Source organism: Labeo rohita, chromosome 8 (genome assembly GCF_022985175.1).
Source record: "Labeo rohita strain BAU-BD-2019 chromosome 8, IGBB_LRoh.1.0, whole genome shotgun sequence".
Taxonomy (NCBI): Eukaryota; Metazoa; Chordata; class Actinopteri; order Cypriniformes; family Cyprinidae; genus Labeo; species Labeo rohita.
Window position 1 is genome coordinate 29182325 of NC_066876.1, and position 18424 is coordinate 29200748.

At 35.2% G+C, this 18424-nt stretch overlaps 1 protein-coding gene across 1 annotated transcript; it reads right to left on the reverse strand.

Moving 5' to 3' along the window:
* Positions 1–453: 453 nt before the first annotated feature.
* Positions 454–17733, reverse strand: brpf3b (bromodomain and PHD finger containing, 3b). The gene is given in 14 exon segments (XM_051116854.1): positions 454–1775; positions 1928–2082; positions 4165–4253; positions 4340–4434; positions 4519–4597; positions 5382–5957; positions 7871–8152; positions 8363–8509; positions 8512–8674; positions 10017–10145; positions 11389–11520; positions 11633–11789; positions 13013–14553; positions 17079–17733. Coding segments are annotated over 13 exon segments (3693 nt in total). The 5' UTR covers positions 14518–14553; positions 17079–17733; the 3' UTR covers positions 454–1591.
* Positions 17734–18424: the final 691 nt, after the last annotated feature.

The following is an 18424-nucleotide window of genomic DNA, read 5'->3' on the forward strand; positions in this document are numbered from 1 at the left end:
AAAAACCGAATAATTTGTGGGACCTAAAGGATTTTTCTGACGAACAGCAGGCAGTTTAACTGTTCAGGACAAACAAGAGACTCATGAACAACTTTTACTAAACAAAACGACACAGCTGTGGATCATTCAGGTATTAAGAATGTAAACTTTTGAACCGGGTCGTTTATTTTCTCTTGTGGACTATATGTAAACGTCTTATGTGAAATATCTTACTCAGGTGAGTACTAAATACAAATAACATGCATTTTGTATGATCCCTCTTATTTTGGTAAAATAGTTAACATTTTGCAGATTCTGCGAGGTGTATGTAAACTTTTGATCTCAGCTGTATATAATTATTATTATTAGAACGTCAACATTCCAACAGAGCTTTACAATGTTAATCCTGGGGGAAAAAAGCAATACAGAAAAAACAAAACAAGACATTAAAACATCAATATCAAACAGTCATAGTAGAGTTTCAATAGAACATTTATTTCCCCACATGAGAAAATACTGTTTGAGACAGGTTATTTGGTGGGTAGGTAAAATCTGCAGTTTGTACAAGCTTAAAATGTCTTAGAGGTTCCATCTTATAAACAGTGAACAAAAGCTCCACAACTTTCTACAATAAATACAAGGTTCTGTGCTTGATGGTGAAAAGGGACTAACACCAAGTGTACAATATGTTGTCATCTTCATCATCATCACTATCATCATCATCATCCCTCTAGCATTTCAACTCGAAATCTTAAAAAGAACTAAACCAAGATCTGAAAGCACATGTGAAGTTAGATCTTAAAAGCCTATGCAATAGTTTATCATCTTAAATAAGAGATCTGATTTCCATCTTGAACCAATATAATTTAATTCCTTTCTCTCTTTACGGTCCATAAATAAATTACTTTTTTGTATCAAAAATGAGAATATATATTTAACCATGGACAACCGTGAGTTGGTACATATACACATACATACACGCCGGTAATGTACATATATATGAACACACTCACACCATCCGATATCAAAGACAAGCAGGATACACTATGTAGGAAGTCAGTTCATCTGAAAATCTTTTTACACATATATACACAACCTTCATTTCGTCATTCCTCCAGGCAATTTATTTCACAATAAACAAGAGAAGAAAAAAAAAAAAATTAAATTAGATACTATATGATAAAAAACATACTTATATACACAAGTGTCTTTACAATATACAAGAAGTGGTTTGTAAAACTTTAAAAAGTAAAAAGCTATCTTAAGAAAATGGCAGTGATTCATTCAAATGTTTATATTCTTTAAGTTCATTCGTTTAAAATTATTAATTAATTGCTCTCAATGTACCCAAACGCTGTGGTTTAGACTTGTCATCACCATAAAGTGACACCTCGTAAAAACAAATCATTGATAGAAACCGCTCTACTTTCGCTGTCCTAGAGAAAGAAAAATCGGAACTTAACCTGAAATGACTGAGAGGGTCATGGATAAACTAAACTGAACTGAATGATCAGGAGTCTAGTACCTGATGCACAAACCAAATGGCTCTCAGCCTGCCTTAGAGAGCCCATGTGAGTGGTACGGTAGGACAGATGCGGTTGGGGTTTCTCTTTTACATGTAGTTGGAGCCGACGAAACCGTGATCTCCTCGAACTCGGCTCAGGTGGATCATAGCTCGATCGTAGGCCACCTGCACGGACTTCCGGATACTGGTCTTCTTGCCCTCCATCATGCGCAGTTTATCGGCCGTGTCGTCAACGCCGAGAGGGATCACCTTGTCTCGTGGCAGCCACTGCCTGCAGAGACGGACATAAGAACAGAAAACTCACTGACGGTTCATTTTGAAATCCTCAAAGCTGAAAGATAATTACATTGGGATATTTGAAAATTCTAAGTCTGGAGGATAAAGCTGAAGGAAAACAGAGTAAATCTCCGATGCTGTGCTCACCAGGTGCGTTTGTTGTCGAAGAAGAGAACAAGGAAGAGTTTCTCGCCGGCTTCTTCCTGTCTCTGCTCACCAAGGCGCAGCACGTCAAGCGGAGGCACAGGGATGGGAACTCCGTTATGCAGAAGACCCTCTTGAGGCATGTCTGGGTCTATGATCTACAAAATAAGGGCAATTCAAAGGTTAAATGAATGGTTTGAATGTCAGTGGTTTGCTTTAACACTTTCCACAACCCAAAAAACAGGCTATTTGGTGAGAAAAAAAAAATAGGGTGAACGAAATAACATTTTGAAAGAATATGGACTAATGCAGGGTTTTTCCAAACAGGGTTTGTGAGTCAACCAAAAGTATAATTAAATAATAAAAATGTACAATTAAAATATTTATTTTACTAAAATAAAAATATTCTAAATATAATAAAAGCAATCCAAAAAACAATTATTTTTTAATATTTTATTTGTTTTATGGATCTGAAGGGGGCTTCTGAGTTGAAATGCTAACAATTAATTAAATTATAAAAATGTAAAAATTTATTTTACTGCAATAAAATTTTAATAACATTCAAAATAACTCAAATATAGTAAATAATATACAAAAAAAAAAAAAAAAAAACAGGCTATTTGGCGAGAAAAAAAAACAAGGCAGACAAAATGTTGAGAAAAGGGATTAGTAACGTTATCCTAAAAGAAAATGCATCACAGATGATTGATTTTACCAAAATAAAAAATTCTAAATATAATAATAAAAACAAACAAAACATGAAAAAAAAAAAAAAAAGTTTATCAAACTGCAGGGGGTTTGTAAATGAAATGCTAATAATTAATTAAATCATAAAAATGTAAAATTAATTTATTGTACTACAATAAAATTTTAATGACAATCAAAATAACAAAAATATAATTAATAATAAACTACCCCGAAAAACAAGCCATTTAGTGAGAAAAAATATAGGGTAAACAAAAAGTTGAGAAGAGGGATTAGTAATGCTGTCCAAAAAGGAAATATGTCACAAAAGTGAAGCTGATTTTAATGAAATTTTGAAATAACATGGACTAATGCAGGGTTTTTCCAAAATGGGGTTCCTGAGTCAACCAAAAATATAATTAAATAGCAAAAATGAACATTTATTTATTTTACTAAAATAAAAACATTATAAATGTAATAATAAAAGCAATCAAAATAAAACAATACAAAAAAAATCAAATATTTTATTTGTTCATGGATCTGCAGGGGGGTTTCTGAGTTGATGAAATGCTAATAATGAAATCATAAAAATGTCACATTTATTTATTTAAAATTAAATAATAAAATACAATCAAAATAACTAAAATATGATAAATAATAAACAATCCAAAAACAGGTTCTTTATTGAGAAAAAATATAGGGTGGACAAAAAGTTAAGAAGAGGGATTAGTAATGTTATCCAGAAAAAAAGTATATCACAGAAGCGAAGCAAATTTGGATACAATTTTGAAATAACATGGACTTAATGCAGGGTTTTTCCAAAATGGGGTTTGTGAGTCAATAAAAAGTGGTAATAATTACTAAAATTATAATATTCTAAATATAATAATCAAAATAGAAAAACAAAAAAAATGTAAATATTTTATTTGTTTATGGAACTGCCGGGGGTCATCCTAAAAATGTAAAATTAATTTATTTTACTAAAATTAAAATTAATAATCAAAATAACCAAAATAAAAACAATGAAAACAAAAAATTTGTTTACCAGTGAAGTGAATTGTTGAAACACTATATAATTAAGTCATAAAAATATAAACGTAAATCATTTATTTCAATAAAACAAAAACAAATAAAATAAATAATAGCAATCAAAATTAAATACTTATGACATGCAGCCAAGTAAACCTTTTTTTTTGTTCATGTGACCATTAATCAGAGAACTGTGAACATGAATGTTTTGTTAAATGACTGCCATTATTACAATACTGGCATTATTATTTAATATTAACATCTCAGAGGTGTTTTAGGTCAAAGGAGTTTGACTGACAAAAAAAAAAAAAGCTTGATAATCCCTGGACTGAGGAATAATTCATAATTAGACCAGGAATGTGCATTAATGATGTAAACAAGGTCACTTTCACATTGTGAAAGGCTGATAGTTCTCAAGCCTAAAAACTGACTTTTACAAAAGATGGTACAATTTTTAAAGACGTTGACTTGTGTGTGAACCAATGTGTTGTGTGCATGAAGTATGAATATAGAGCGCCCTCTCTCACCAGAGCAGGGTAGGACGGATATCCTCTGCTTTTGGCCCACACCAAATCCAGAGGTTCAGGTTCAGGTGCATCCCCGTTCGACAGCACATCTGCACAAAACAAGGATTAGTAGTTTCCACTTTTGTGCTCAAACATATACAAATATACTGACATTTCATCTGGATTTATTTCTTACCAGTCCCAGTGTAGTCAGAGTCTCCGTTAACAGTTTCTAAGAAGGGTACTTTGGACAAAGCAGGTTTCCCTCTGCTCTTTTTAGGGGGTGAGGCACTGAAAGCAACACAAATTATGAGTTAACCACACATGTAAGTTATATGATACAGAAAGGTTTTAGTCATTTGTTTTTTCTCTTACAGTTCTCTGAGAGTCGGAGATGAGCTGCATTCTGAGTCAGAGCCGCCATCTTTGTGCTTTCTGAATCCGTTGGTAAGAGCTTAAAAAAAATAAATAAAATAAAATAAATAACATTTTGAAAAAGGTTTCATCAGTAAAAAGTATTATCCATACCACCATTTCAGTTGTCATGAAAAACAAGATTTTCATGTTTTGTAAAATGCAAATAAATAAAATTAAAAGCAAATCTAAGGCCTCCACCCATTTGTGGAAACTCACACAAAATGTTTGCCATGGTTATAACGCCGTAATCATAAGCATATTTACTTTCTGTCATTTAAATATTGAATTCTTAAAGATTAAAAAAAAAAAAAAAAACTTTGACTAAGTGGACGTAAAGGGGAAAAAAACAATGAGAACAACAACTGCTATCACCACTGTAAATGCTAAATAAATAAGGCAAAGTCATGATTAAAAGCTTGATGTTTAAACACTCAAAAATGAAGATTTTAATACAAAAAAATATATACAAATTATTAACATTGTGATTTTACATTTGGACAGTAAAAATGTTATTATTTTTTTCTAAATAATTGTATAATAGAAATATTTCTTTTGTTTATTTTTTCATTCAGCAAAAATAAACATTATTATTTTACAACACCTTCGCAAACTGTGCAGCCCTACAAACAATATATAATAATAATAATAATAATAATAATAATAATAATAATAATAATTAATATTTAAAAAAAATTGCATTTTCATGTGCAAATGCAATTTCTATTCAGGAAAACGTGCAATTACATTTCCCCCAAATTGTGCAGCCCTACAAATAAACATTAAAAGATCAAATGCATCATATAAACAGTTGTTTTCTTTACCAGGCTCTATTGTGAGTCGAGGAGGTGTTCTCTCACACTCTGGACTACAGCTGCGGCTTCTTGCTCTCTGTTTGGCTGGGGTTGATATGGGCGGAGGTGTTGAAGGTTTTGGCTGTGCTGAAGTTTCAGTCTTGACAGTGGCGGTACAGTTAGGTGTGTGTGCAGGGTCTGGGTCAGCGCTGACGGCCTCCTCCCTGCTTCCGTTCTGCATCTGACTGTCTCTCTCACGCTGAAGCTTTGCTCCATTTTTTGCTTTTTTGAAAAGGACGGATGTCCGCCTACCGACCCCTCCTGTGACGGGCCGGGTCGGTGACTCGGTGGAGGAGAGGCCGTTAATTAGTTTGATTTCAGGCGGGCGCTCCTCAGGTTTGGTGCAGCTGTTCACGGGTGTGGTGTCTGATTCGGCCTCTTGGCTCTCGCTGTTGAGTTTGAGGCGCTTAGGTGGGCATGGGGACGTCCTGGGGTCAGATGTCATGGGCCGAAGGGTTGGCGGTTCCTGGTGGGTGTCTGCTGGTGGAGGGGACAAAGCCAGGCCTGTGGGTTCCAGCGTGGGTGGGGGGGTTGACTTACAGTCATCTAGATGAAGAGGAATAACCAGATAAAAATCTGATTTAGTTAAAAAAAACAAAAAAAAACAAACAAAACAGCTTAAAACCAGATAAAACCAACTCATTTAACAAAAGCAGCTAAAATCAGCTCACAAAAACAAACCAAAAAAAAAACACAGGGAACAAGGTAAATCAGTTAATTAGTACTTTTTTGTTGTTTTTTAATCAGTGACAGAAAAATCTGAAGGCCGTCCGTCATTTTGACAGATTACACGGAGGGTGATCTATTGTAAATTGTAGCTGTAATTCCCACCCCGTCCAGTTGGTGGCGAGTGTGCTCTAGTGTGGCAGCAGAGGAGGAGATCCAGAACAAAAACGAAACTGTCACAAATGTTTTCCTATGGATTTGATACGCACAGGCAAGTACACAGAAGCTACAACAATCTATTACGCCACATTAAAGAGTTGAATTTCCTAATGAAATGGACAGAATTTTAAGTATGAGACTCAAAACTAACACAAAGCCTAGCCTATTGCTATTTATTGGAAGCAAAACGCACTATGCACTGCTCATTCATCAACTTAAAACAGCATAGTCCAAAAGACAGATTGTGATTTAAGAATCGATATTGGTTCGATAAAATGAGAATCTATTAAAATCAAGAAACAATTTTTTTTTACCCAGCCCTAGCGTATTTTGCTGTTTGTAAACACTGCGCTGTCATCCTGTAGGTTTAGGAAAATATGGGTAATAATAGATGACTGAATTTTTATGACCCTGTCCGTCAAAATGACACACGATGTTTAAAGTCTAGCGCAACCTCTAAAACCAGCTTACAAAACAAACAAACAAACAAACAAACAAAAACTAAACAACCAGCTAAAACCAGTTAATTCAGTAAAAAAAACAGCTAACAAACAGTTGATTTAGCAAAAATAGCTAAAAAACACCTAAAAATTAGCTGATTCAGTAAAAAACAGAGAATTTTACAAAAAAAGTTAACATCCAGCTATAACCAGTTGATTTTACAAAGTTAATAAACAGCTAAAAACCAGCTTAAACCAGCTGATTTAAAAAAAAAAAAAACAAACAAAAAAAGTTAACATCCAGCTTAAACCAGTTGATTTAGCAAAAACAGTTAAAAATTTGATTTGATTTTACAAAGCAGTTAATAAACAGCTCAAAACCACCTAAAACCATCCGATTAAAAAAAGAAGTTGTTAAAGTTAACATTCCGGTAAAAACAGCTGAATGAGCAAAAACAGTTAAAAACCAGTTATAACCAGTTGATTTTACAAAGTAGTTAATAAACAGCTAAAAAACACCTAAAACCAGCTGATTTAAAAAAAATACATTAAAAAAAAAAGTTAAAACTAACCAGTTGATTCGGTAAAGGGAAAAAAAGTAAAAAAAAAAAAAAAAAAAAAAAAAAAAAAGCTAAAAATCAGCTGTTTCAGTAAAAACCAGCTAAACAACAGCTAAAACGAGCTAATTTAGAAAAACAGTTAACAACCAGCCAAAACCAGCTAATTCAGTTAAAAAAAATCCAGCTAAAGCCAGCTGTTAATAAAGTTGATAAAGAGCTAGAACCAGCTGATTTAGCATAAAAAAACACCTAAAATTAGCCGATTTAACAAAAAAAACAACAGTTAGCTAAAACCAGTTGATTCGATTAAAAAAAAAGGAAAAAAAAAAAAAAAAAAAAAAAAAAAAGGCCAAAACCACTTTAAAATTTGCCAGGGAGAACACTCAAAGCAGCCTACGAGCTTGGTTTCTCAAGCCAACTTAATTAGGAGGTTAGCATTTAGAAAATAAATGGGTGTACTTACATTTAATGTTGAATTGAATAAAAAAAAAAAAACAGATCTGGAATTCTGGAATCTTAACTGGAAAAAAGGAATTCTGAATACCCGGGTTTCAATTATCAACCCTAGTCTCACCTTTATCTGACGATGACGACGACAGGTTATGTTCACCATCCATCTCCTTGTCTTCATCGTCCTCCTCGTCTTCCTCTTTGAGTTCTCCATTGAGCATGTGCGAGTTCCGCGACTGTTGCTTATAGCGAATGTTGTTGATTTCTCGCCGGAGAAGGCGTATACGGCGTGTGCGTGCGCCGCTCGAGCGCATGGATGTCACCACGTCTAATTTATCTAGCAGCTCCCTCAGCTGGTTTTCTGTCGTCATGTGCAATCGATTATCAGGGTCTAGCAGCGTGTCGACTGCACACACACACACACACAACAAAAACAACCATTAGTAACAAAGAACAAAGAGTAAACATAATGCCATTTGCATCTTGGAAAAATAATGTCATGTTATTACAATTATTACAAAAGTCAAGAAATCTCAGCCAAATGTAGGCACTTTACCACTGCCAACAAGTTACTGTTTGCATTTAGTTTTTTTATGATTTCTTGTTAACTACTCACCATCTTCCAAAGTGCAGCGGTAGTAGTCATTTTTATGTGGCGATTCTGCCAGGTGCATGCCCGTGTCCAGGTCGAAGCCTGTGTTTTGGGCTTGTCTCTGAGCGTGCCTCAGGATAGCGCCCCCTAGGTCCCTCAGGCGTATTGCAGCTTGGTAAAAACAGTGTCTTTAGCATTATAAAGCAGGCAGTTGGAGATCATAAGGTTGAAATCAGCCTCAAGGTCAGTGACGGAGCGATATTTGTGAGCCTCCAATTTGGATTTCATAGTGGAGAAGTCCATGGGTTGTGCGATAAACTCCAGATAATCTGGGACCTGAGAGCCCAAGAAAACAGTTTCTGTTAAACTAAAACTTCAATATGAAGATATTAGGATTTTAATTTAAGAGTAGATTATTATTTCACAAAGCTTAATGGGTCAGTCCATTTTTGAAGCTGTTATATTAGCCAATATGCAAAAAACAACCTGTACCACATATTAATAAATCGGGACTTGACACACTCACACTCCTATTCGAATGATTGGGGTGAGTAAGATTTTAAGTAAATAAAATAGTTTTATTCAACAAAGACACACACACACACACACACACACACACACACACACACAAAAAGTCAAAAAATTTTTGAACAGTAAGATTTTTAAAGTTTTTTTAACTCTCTTCTGCTTACCAAGTCTGCATTTATTTTATCCAAAATACAACAAATATAATATTTTGAAATATTTTTACTATTTAAAACAACTGCCTTCTATTTACATTACATTTGAAATTACATAAAATGTAATTTATTCCTGTGATCAAACTAAATTTTCTGCATCATTATTCCAGTCGTCAGTGTCACATAATGCTGATTTGCTATTCAAGAAGCATTTTTTATTATTATTATTATTATTATTATCAATATTTAAAACAGTTGAGTACATTTTTTCAGCATTCTTTGATTAATAGAAATAATTTATCTGAAATAAAAAAACAACAAAATGTTTGTAACATTTTGTAACACTATTCCATTCAAAAGGTTGGAGTCAGTATAATTTAGATTAGCTAGGATGCTTTAAATTGATTAAATGTGATGATACAAACAATTATGTTACAAAACATTTCTTTTTTAGATAAAAGCTGTTCTTGTGAACTTTCTATTCATCAAAGAAACCTGAAAAAATTTTTTACTCTGCTGTTTTCAACAATACATAATAATAATAATAATAATAATAATAATAATAATAATAAAATGTTTTTTTGAGCAGCAAATCAGAATATTAGAATGATTTCTAAAGGATCATGTGACTGGAATAATGATACTGAATTTTTAGCATAAAAAAAAAAACAGGAATGAATTACATTTAAGTATATTTAAATAGAAAACAGTTATTTTAAATAGTAAAAATATTCCAAAATTGTACTGTTTTTACTGTCTATCTATCTATTCATCTATCTATTCATCTATCTATTCATCTATCTATCTATCTATCTATCTATCTAATCAACTGGAGTAATGGCTGCTGAAAATTCACCTTTTTCCAATTACAAATATTTCACAATATTACAGTTTATACTGTATCTTTGATCAAATAAAGGCTGTCTTTGTAAGCATAAGAGACTTCATTCTTCTGTTTTAAACAGTAGTGTATATGAATGTATATAAAACAGACAGACCTCTTTCAAGTTGACAGGCTGTGCAAAAATTTTTGCAGTATCTTTCTCCTGAAGCTGTTCTAAAGTGGATCGCAGCAGTACCAGGACCGGAGTTAACTGATGCTCAGTCACAGCCTGGTGAATCTTCACCTACGGAAGCAACACACGGTTACAGTAAAACACCTGATACATCTTTGTATGGTCAAGGTGGCATAGGAAAAAATAAGTCATGGGTCATTATTCCTTGGTGTTTTTTTTTGTGGCTTTGTGGCTTTTAGTCCACGTCTGTGAGCTTTTCGAATCTAAGATATGTTAATATATTCCTAAATGCTAAAAAACTCTTAGTACATTTGAATTCATTTAAAACCCTTTTACATATTTAATCTTACAGAAGATCTAATCAAATGTTCTTCTGAATGCAAACATGCCGTTCCTATAAATTATGTTAATATCAAAACAGCAAGTAGCAAATTACAGTTTGTCAGTGTGTTCAGCACTAATGCTTTTGGATTATTTCCCTTCTCAACTACCAATTAGTCGCTAAGGAAGTGGCTTAAACGCATTCATGTTAAAAATTTGCCTTTTTCACTTTCATTCATAGTATGAGATGTCACATGTGGTTTTGCCAGACTGAAAGAGTAGCCAAGTCAAAGCTCCAGAAATGACTAAGTCTAATTTTACATGCAATATTTGACTCGCTTTACGCTTTATACTGCAGCGTAACGGCAACAGCCGACTAGTGCTGTACTTTCACAATGACAACATTTCTGCTGTGCAACAGAGCTTTAGCTCTACGCAGAAAAAAATTCTGGGTTACCAAATTGAGTATTCTCTTTGACAACAGCTATAAATTATGAAACGGTTATTGGGAGTGAGCAACTGAAAAGCAGTTTTCAAAACCAGTTGAGAACTAGTACAAACTTGATCCTCATAAATTCTAATTTTCATGAGGAGGGGCATCACATATACACTCGAATGGTAATTTACATAAAACAAATTGTAGATATCAACTGCTTATTTGTCTGGATTTAGTAAATTTATTAATTTATTAAAAAGAAAGTGTTTGTGCTGCCTGCACCAAGCCAGACAGCCGTCTTTTTTATTTGTTTACTTCAGTGTTTCATAAAAGCCTATATTGCATTGATCATGTTCATTAATAGTTTAATGGTGCATTTTCAATTTAGTCAGCTGCATGGGGCGATAACAGGCTCAGTGCATGCATTTTGAATGCTGGAAACTGTAAACATGAGTGCAGAAATAAGTACACACTGCTAATAGTGTCAAACAGACCTTAAAAACCATGACTCGGGTTCAACTTGAGTCCATTTCTGGTCGTCATCATTTATTTAAGATATGCTCAATTGACTTTATTATGCAAGAAATGTTTCAGTACCTGCTCTCTCTTCAGTTTCTCTCTCTTGCGGATGAGTTCGATCAGGAGTCGTGCTCGCTCCAGATCATGACGAAGCTTCTGCCAGTATTTCAGCTCTTCTCTCACAGCATTCAGCTTTTCATCTGGCTCCGCCTACACACAGTTTATAACAGTCAATAACATGCACAAAAAGCAAAATATTGTTGTGTGTAAGGGATGTTTAAGGGCTTATGTCAACAAAAATTAATTATGCATAAACACTGACCTGTTCTGCACTCCTCTGGCCCTGCAGATGCGAATGTAAACGACGAATGAGAGGCACTCCGTTGCGTGACTGACGCTTTAGTAACCAATAGTTGTGAAGTCTCTGCATGAACTGATTCTTCTTCTGTATAATCACATCTTTAAAAATTTTGTTCAATCTGTAAAAAACAAACATCAGCAAAATAATTACATTAATAATAAGCTTTACCTTAAATTTTACATAGTGACGTTCTGCATTCATTTGATTAAAAACATGATCTTATGTAACACTACACAATATCGTTTGGGAAGAAAGAAAAAAAAATCATCACAGGTTAAAAAAAATTACTAAAAAGCAGTACAAATGTTAAATCAGCATATTAGAATGATTTCTGAAGGATCATGTGACACTGAAGACTGGAATAATGGCTGATGAGTATTTTAAAAACTTAAAAAAATAAATTGAAAACAACAAACAAACAAACAAACAAAAAACATCATTTTAAATTGGAATACTATTTCACAATATTACTGTTTTCACTATATTTTTGATCAAATAAATGCAGCCTTGATGAGCATAACAAACGTCTTTACAAATATTATGATCCCAAACTTTTGAAATCAAATTTTTTAAGTTTTTGAACAGTAAGTCTCTTTTGCTCACTTATTAATTTGATCAAAAATGCAACAAAAGCAGCAATATTGTGAAATATTTTTACCATTTAAAATAACTGCTTTATATTTTACAATGTAATTTTATTCCTGTGATCAAAGCTAAATTTTCAGCATCATTACTCTGGTATTCAGTGTCACATGATCCTTCAGAAATCCTATTATTATTATTATTATTATCATCATCATCATCAATATTTAAAACCGCTGAGCATTTTTTTCACGATTCTTTGATGAATAGTAAGATCCAAAAATCAGCATTAATTAAAAACTTTTTTATTTTGGGAAAATAAATTATAGAAACGAATACTTTTATTTAGCATGCTTTAAATTGATCAAAAGTGATGATAAAGACATTTACAATGTTACAAAAGATTTATATTTCAGATAACTGCTGTTCTTCTGAACTTTCTATTCATCAAAGAAACCTGAAAATTCTACTCAGCTGTTTTCAACAAAATAATAATAATAAATGTTTTTGAGCAGCAAATCAGAATATTAGAATGATTTCTGAAGGATCATGTTTCTGGAGTAATGATGCTAAAAATTCAGCTTTGATCACAGGAATAAAATACATTTAAAATATACTCAAATAGAAAACAGTTATTTTAAATAATAAAAATATTAAATGAATACAGGCTTGGTGAGCAGAAGAGACTTCAAAACATCTTACTGTCCAAAAAATTTTGACTGGTAGTGTATGTGCACCCCTGTTTATAATACAACGTACCTGTGAGTAGGTATTTCCGGGACAGTGACCAATGGCGTTGCAACTTTTTTTGACACCTCTTCTTTCTTCCCTTTCTTCTGCTGCTCCTTAGAATCCAGTTTATTGCTTCGCCTCTGCTTCTTAAGCTGTGGCGTCTGCGTATAGGCACTGCGTCCCCTATTAGCCCGACACCCCAAAACCCTCCCCCCAGCCTCTTCATCATCCGACCCGTCCTTCACAGGCGGTGAATGCGCCTCACAAAATGCAGTCTTTTTCACCGAAAACGTAGTCCCATTCACAGTAGTCTCTCTGACCGGCTCTATTTTCATAAAGAGTCCCGCTCTCTGCGCACAGGTTACATGGAAGGCCGTGTAGCAGTTGGCCTTGTGGCACTGGATGGACGCCCCACAACCTTTCTGCTTGCACAGGTAGCATGTCAGCTTCCACCTAGCAGGTGGAATGTTGTCCACACCCTCGATGGGCTCAAGGAAGACCGTATTGGCAAAACACACCTCCGGGATCCAAATAGCGCAGACCACGTGTGCCCATCGCCCGTCGCTGGTCTGTTTAAACGCTCCGCCCCGATTTGGGCAAAGCACGCAGTCCACGGGGCGAGACGGCGACTGGAGGCAACAACGGCACAGCCACTGGCCCTCAGGGATGTAGGGAACGCCATAGCACTCCTGGTGCACAGCCAGGTTGCAGATGTCACAAAACAAGATGACGTTACTGTTGAGACATTCGTCGTCCAGGCAGACGCAACAGAAGGCGTCTTCGTCGATGATGCTCTGCGAGGGCGCTTGGCTTCGCAATTCTAGGAACGACTCTTTTTCTAGACGATCTATCAGGAGTTCGAAAGTGTCCGGTGACACTTGCGGATGGCCGTCCGACTCTCGGTTTTCGTTCACCAGCTCCAGCCAGGCCATGTCCTCCTCGTCCATGTCATACTCCGCATCCGTTTCCATCTCTTCTCCAGACTTCTCAATGTAACGGTAGTACGCTGTAGAGCGAGGAGGCGCCTCAACCGGTTCATAAGACTCTTGTTCTCTGAAAGTAGGCTTGGGTAAGGTACCTTGGTGGCTGTTTGCACTCGAATGCGTCTGAGATTGTCCGTGAGAGTTGGAGCAGTGGTTTTGCGATGAAGACGATGATGACAACTGCTTCACGTCTTTCTTTTTCCCCCTGTGGGCCGTGGATCGGCGCGGCGAGCTGACGACGGCGGTCACGGTCGACTGCTCGCTGTTTTCTTTGTTGCTGTTGCACTCGGCAATGTCCTGAGCTGTCATCTCATCTTCGGTGATCACCATCAAGGGGTCAAATATGCTGATTCGATGCAGTCTTCCATCCAGGTCCACTTCCACAATCTTCTGAGCCTGGGCGTACGTTAGGGTTTCTCTGGTGGGTGAAACCTTCAGCCGGTAGGGAGAGAGCGAGCGCGGCTGTGACGCCCCCCTACCTGATGTAGCCGTGTCTGTGGCATCACTTTGGGCCCCGGGAAGGCCTCCCCTCCGTCGTGGTTTTCTCATGGGGACTCACACCACCCTGCCCCTTTGTACCTTGACCTGTGTGGACGAAAGAGAAAAAGAACAAGCATAAGAATCTGAATTAAATTACTAAACACTGTGCAACTGGCATTCATTGTTTGGACAAATAGTCAACACTGACAAGTTTTCACATCACCCATGGTTGAATGAGTCATGTATCTGTAAATACTGTGCACACTCTCATTTCCTGGAAGTGGTCACAACCCGCATCACAACATGCTGGTGATCTTTTTTCAACTTTCTATATTTCATTTTATTTATGGCTTTAAAAAACACTGTAGTATTTGTATAAATGAAAAAAGGCTATTAGACCTTATATTATTACTGTTAAATGTAATATTGACTGATGTGCACTTTCTCCCTTTTTTGTTTTGCACTCTTATTATACCTCCCACATATTTGTACATATTTAGTTGTTTTCACAATTTAAAAATAGTATAAATTATGTTCATTACATAATCATAATGTATATTTAATTATGCTAATATGCACTGTTGCACTATGTTAGATATTATAAGATTATACAAAAATTTAATTTATATAATAGAATAATACATTTACAAATTAAAATTCACATTACAAAATCAAAGTGGCCAACTAGTAAACATAAAAAATACAGGCTATTTGGCCTGGTAATATTATTATACTTATACTTAATTATTATGTTATTATTATTATATTCTTTTTACATATTTTATTGTTTGCGTAATTTATCCAGTGATTTGAAATTTTGTGAAAGGCCATTTGTATTTATACACTACGAGTTAAAAATTTTTGTTCTTTTTTTTTTTTTCTTAAGAAGTCTCTTCCGCTCTCCAACCCTGCATTTATTTGATCCAAAGTACAGCAAAACAGTAAAATTTTGGAATATTTTTACTATTTAAAATAACTTCTTACTATTTAAATATATTTTAAAATATAGTTTACTCATATGATTTCAAAGCTGAAACTTTGAAACCATTCTCATATTATGATTTGCTGCTCAAAAACATTTATTATCATTATTATGTTGAAAACAGCTGAGTAGATTTTTGTCAGGTTTCTTTGATGAACAGAAAGTTCAAAACAACAGCATTTATCTAAAACAGAAATCTTTTGTAACATTATAAATGTCTTTATCATTTGATCAATTTAAAGAATCCATGACTCCAAGCTTTTGAATGGTATAGTGTATAATGTCTTTCAATTCATCCAAGAATCCTGGAAAAAAAATGTATTCAACTGTTTTAAATATTGATAATAATAAAAATGTTTCTTGAACAGCAAATCAGCATATTAGAATGATTTCTGATGAATCATACACTGAAGACTGGAGCATTAATGCTGAAAATCTAGCTCTGATCACAGGAATAAATTACATTTTAAAATATATTCAAAAAGAAAGCAGTTATTTTAAATAGTAAAAATATATTTCACAATATTACTGCTTTTGCTGTATTTTGGATCAAATAAATGCAGGCTTAGTGAGCAGAAGAGAATTCTTTAAAAAAAAAAAACATTAAAAATCTTACTGTTAAAAAACGTTTAAGTTTAAAGTTAAACAAATAAGTAAACAGTTGCATAATTGAATAACCCTGCATAAAAATTAAACGAAATACTCAAACTGACCAAGTATTCAGCAGAGAAAATAAATTCAATTCCTCAAAACAGTAATGTGTTTACACAACTCGTACAACTCAGTGCAAACCTCATCTATCGTGAGATAAATATACAAAAGTACAAATCCATACATTCCAATATGAAATTAGTGTATTGGTATGTAAATATATCCATCGCTAGTTTAGTTTATTACGCCATTTGATTACACAAACTCATTTGAAGGATTAAGTTCAGGCCGGTCGCCAATTCACAGTGTGTTTTTATTTTTGCAGTCCAATGGGCGGGACTTTTGATCTCAAGGCCTCAAGCAGTTTACCCTCTTACTGTCAACGCTAAAACCACTTTTAAATAGTAATACAAAGACACGCCCAAGTTATACGTTTGTATAAACTACCTTAAACACTATAGGAGGCATATTACAAAACTTAAAGTGGAGTTTTGAGGAATTTCCCACTGAAGTGAGACGACCACCAGAGGCTGAGAAGTTTATCAACCTCACATACTTAGACAGCCAATCAGAGCCGTCCACACTCTCCGTCTAGCCAATCAGCGGCGAGAAAAAGTATCACACAGGCTAATAGTTAGGTTGCGCGTCCTCGGTTCTAGAACGAAACGTCAGCCATATTTACAGTCCAACAGAACTTCAGATTCAGCTAAGTTTCCCGAGAACCCCCTTACACAAAAATAAACAATGACAACACCGTTACCACTTCAAATCATAAAACGGTTGCTCTCAGACAGCGTATATACGATTATGCTTACTGATAAACTTCGAGGCGATCGAAACGCCGAAGCTGCTAAAGCTGGCGGGCTAGTTAGCCGCTCTAGCCCGGGCAACCAGCACAGAAACGCCGCGTGTGGTATCCAAAGCGACCGCTGACATTGACCTCACAACTTCTATTAGCGACAAACGGAGAATACACACTGTTAACTAGTCAATTTACCGTATTTTCCGACCACAACGGCCGTGGAGAAGCAGGAGCTTTTTGCGAAGGCTGTTTTAAGCTGGTGGCTTGGCCGAAAAGCCGGTAAAAATTCGCCGATAAAATGTCTCCCGTCTCTCAGTCTTCCATAGTTTCCTCCTGCAAATGTCTTCTGCGCACTCATGAATTGGGATTCATTTCCAGCATTTTAACTTTTCATCGACTCTTGAGTTAAATTAGACGGGAGCAGCACAGCTAGCTGGCTATTTTCAGCTTCGACTACTACAACCGTCGCTGCCTGGGTAGATAGTTAGTAGCTCGCCAGATACACAGGCAGAGCAGAGCGGAGCTTTCAGTCGAGATAGTAAGAACACGCCCCTTCAGAAAAGCAGGCCATCTACTCTGTCAGCTGTACGACTAATTTAATAAAGCATTACGTTAGTGTTTATTGAACTCATAACCAGAGCTGGAAGTTTATGACACTTGAGTGTGTTTAGATACCTGTGTGTTTCCCACACAGTTCATGCTATGGTCAGAGTTCATCATCACGACCTGTCAGCTGTAACGCATACAGCTCGATTGGTTGGAGACATGCAGAGATTAGGCCAGTGAGCAAAGAGAAGCTGAAACATGAGCGTTTCTGTCAACAAACATGATCAAAAACCCAGGCCTGGACAATCACACACTTTGCATGAGAGAAAATAACATTTTAAGTATTCAAGACATGGGTATATTTCAAGTATGGTTGAGTTGAGGCATGCATTTTCACATACAAGTAACAAAACACTACACTAAAGCCAAGGAAAACAATGAAATGAGAAAAATAAGTCTTTATGTCAGATTCCACATCTCTTACACCAATGTGTTACTCAAAACATTGGTGCCATTTGTCATGGACAATCAAGCTAAACATCCTGTCACACCTTTTAGGGGATGTGAAGGTAGCAAACACAAGCCTTAAAGTCAGCATGAAATTAGAAGTGACCCTATGTATTGTTTAGGTCTTGTTGTAAATTATTCTTTGGTGCATGTTACTCCAAAGAGAAATGTTTGTCGGTGTAATCTTTCATTAAAATGTAATACGTTTAACAGCTTTTCTTTTTTCTAAATCCCTCCGCTTTAACCATCTGGCTTGATTCTGGTATGGAACTTTAACACCCACTTCACAAACCAATTAATTCCCACTTGGACAATAAACATTTTTCTAGTAGCATATCCTGTTTCACTCAGAAATACGGCAGAGTAAAATGCGTAGCCATTGCTATTTCATGTTGACTTTAAGTAGGTAAACATGTAACAATACTAAGGCTGTTTTTAAGCATTTAATTAAAGTCAGTAACAGCATCCATTATGTATTCCCAACAATT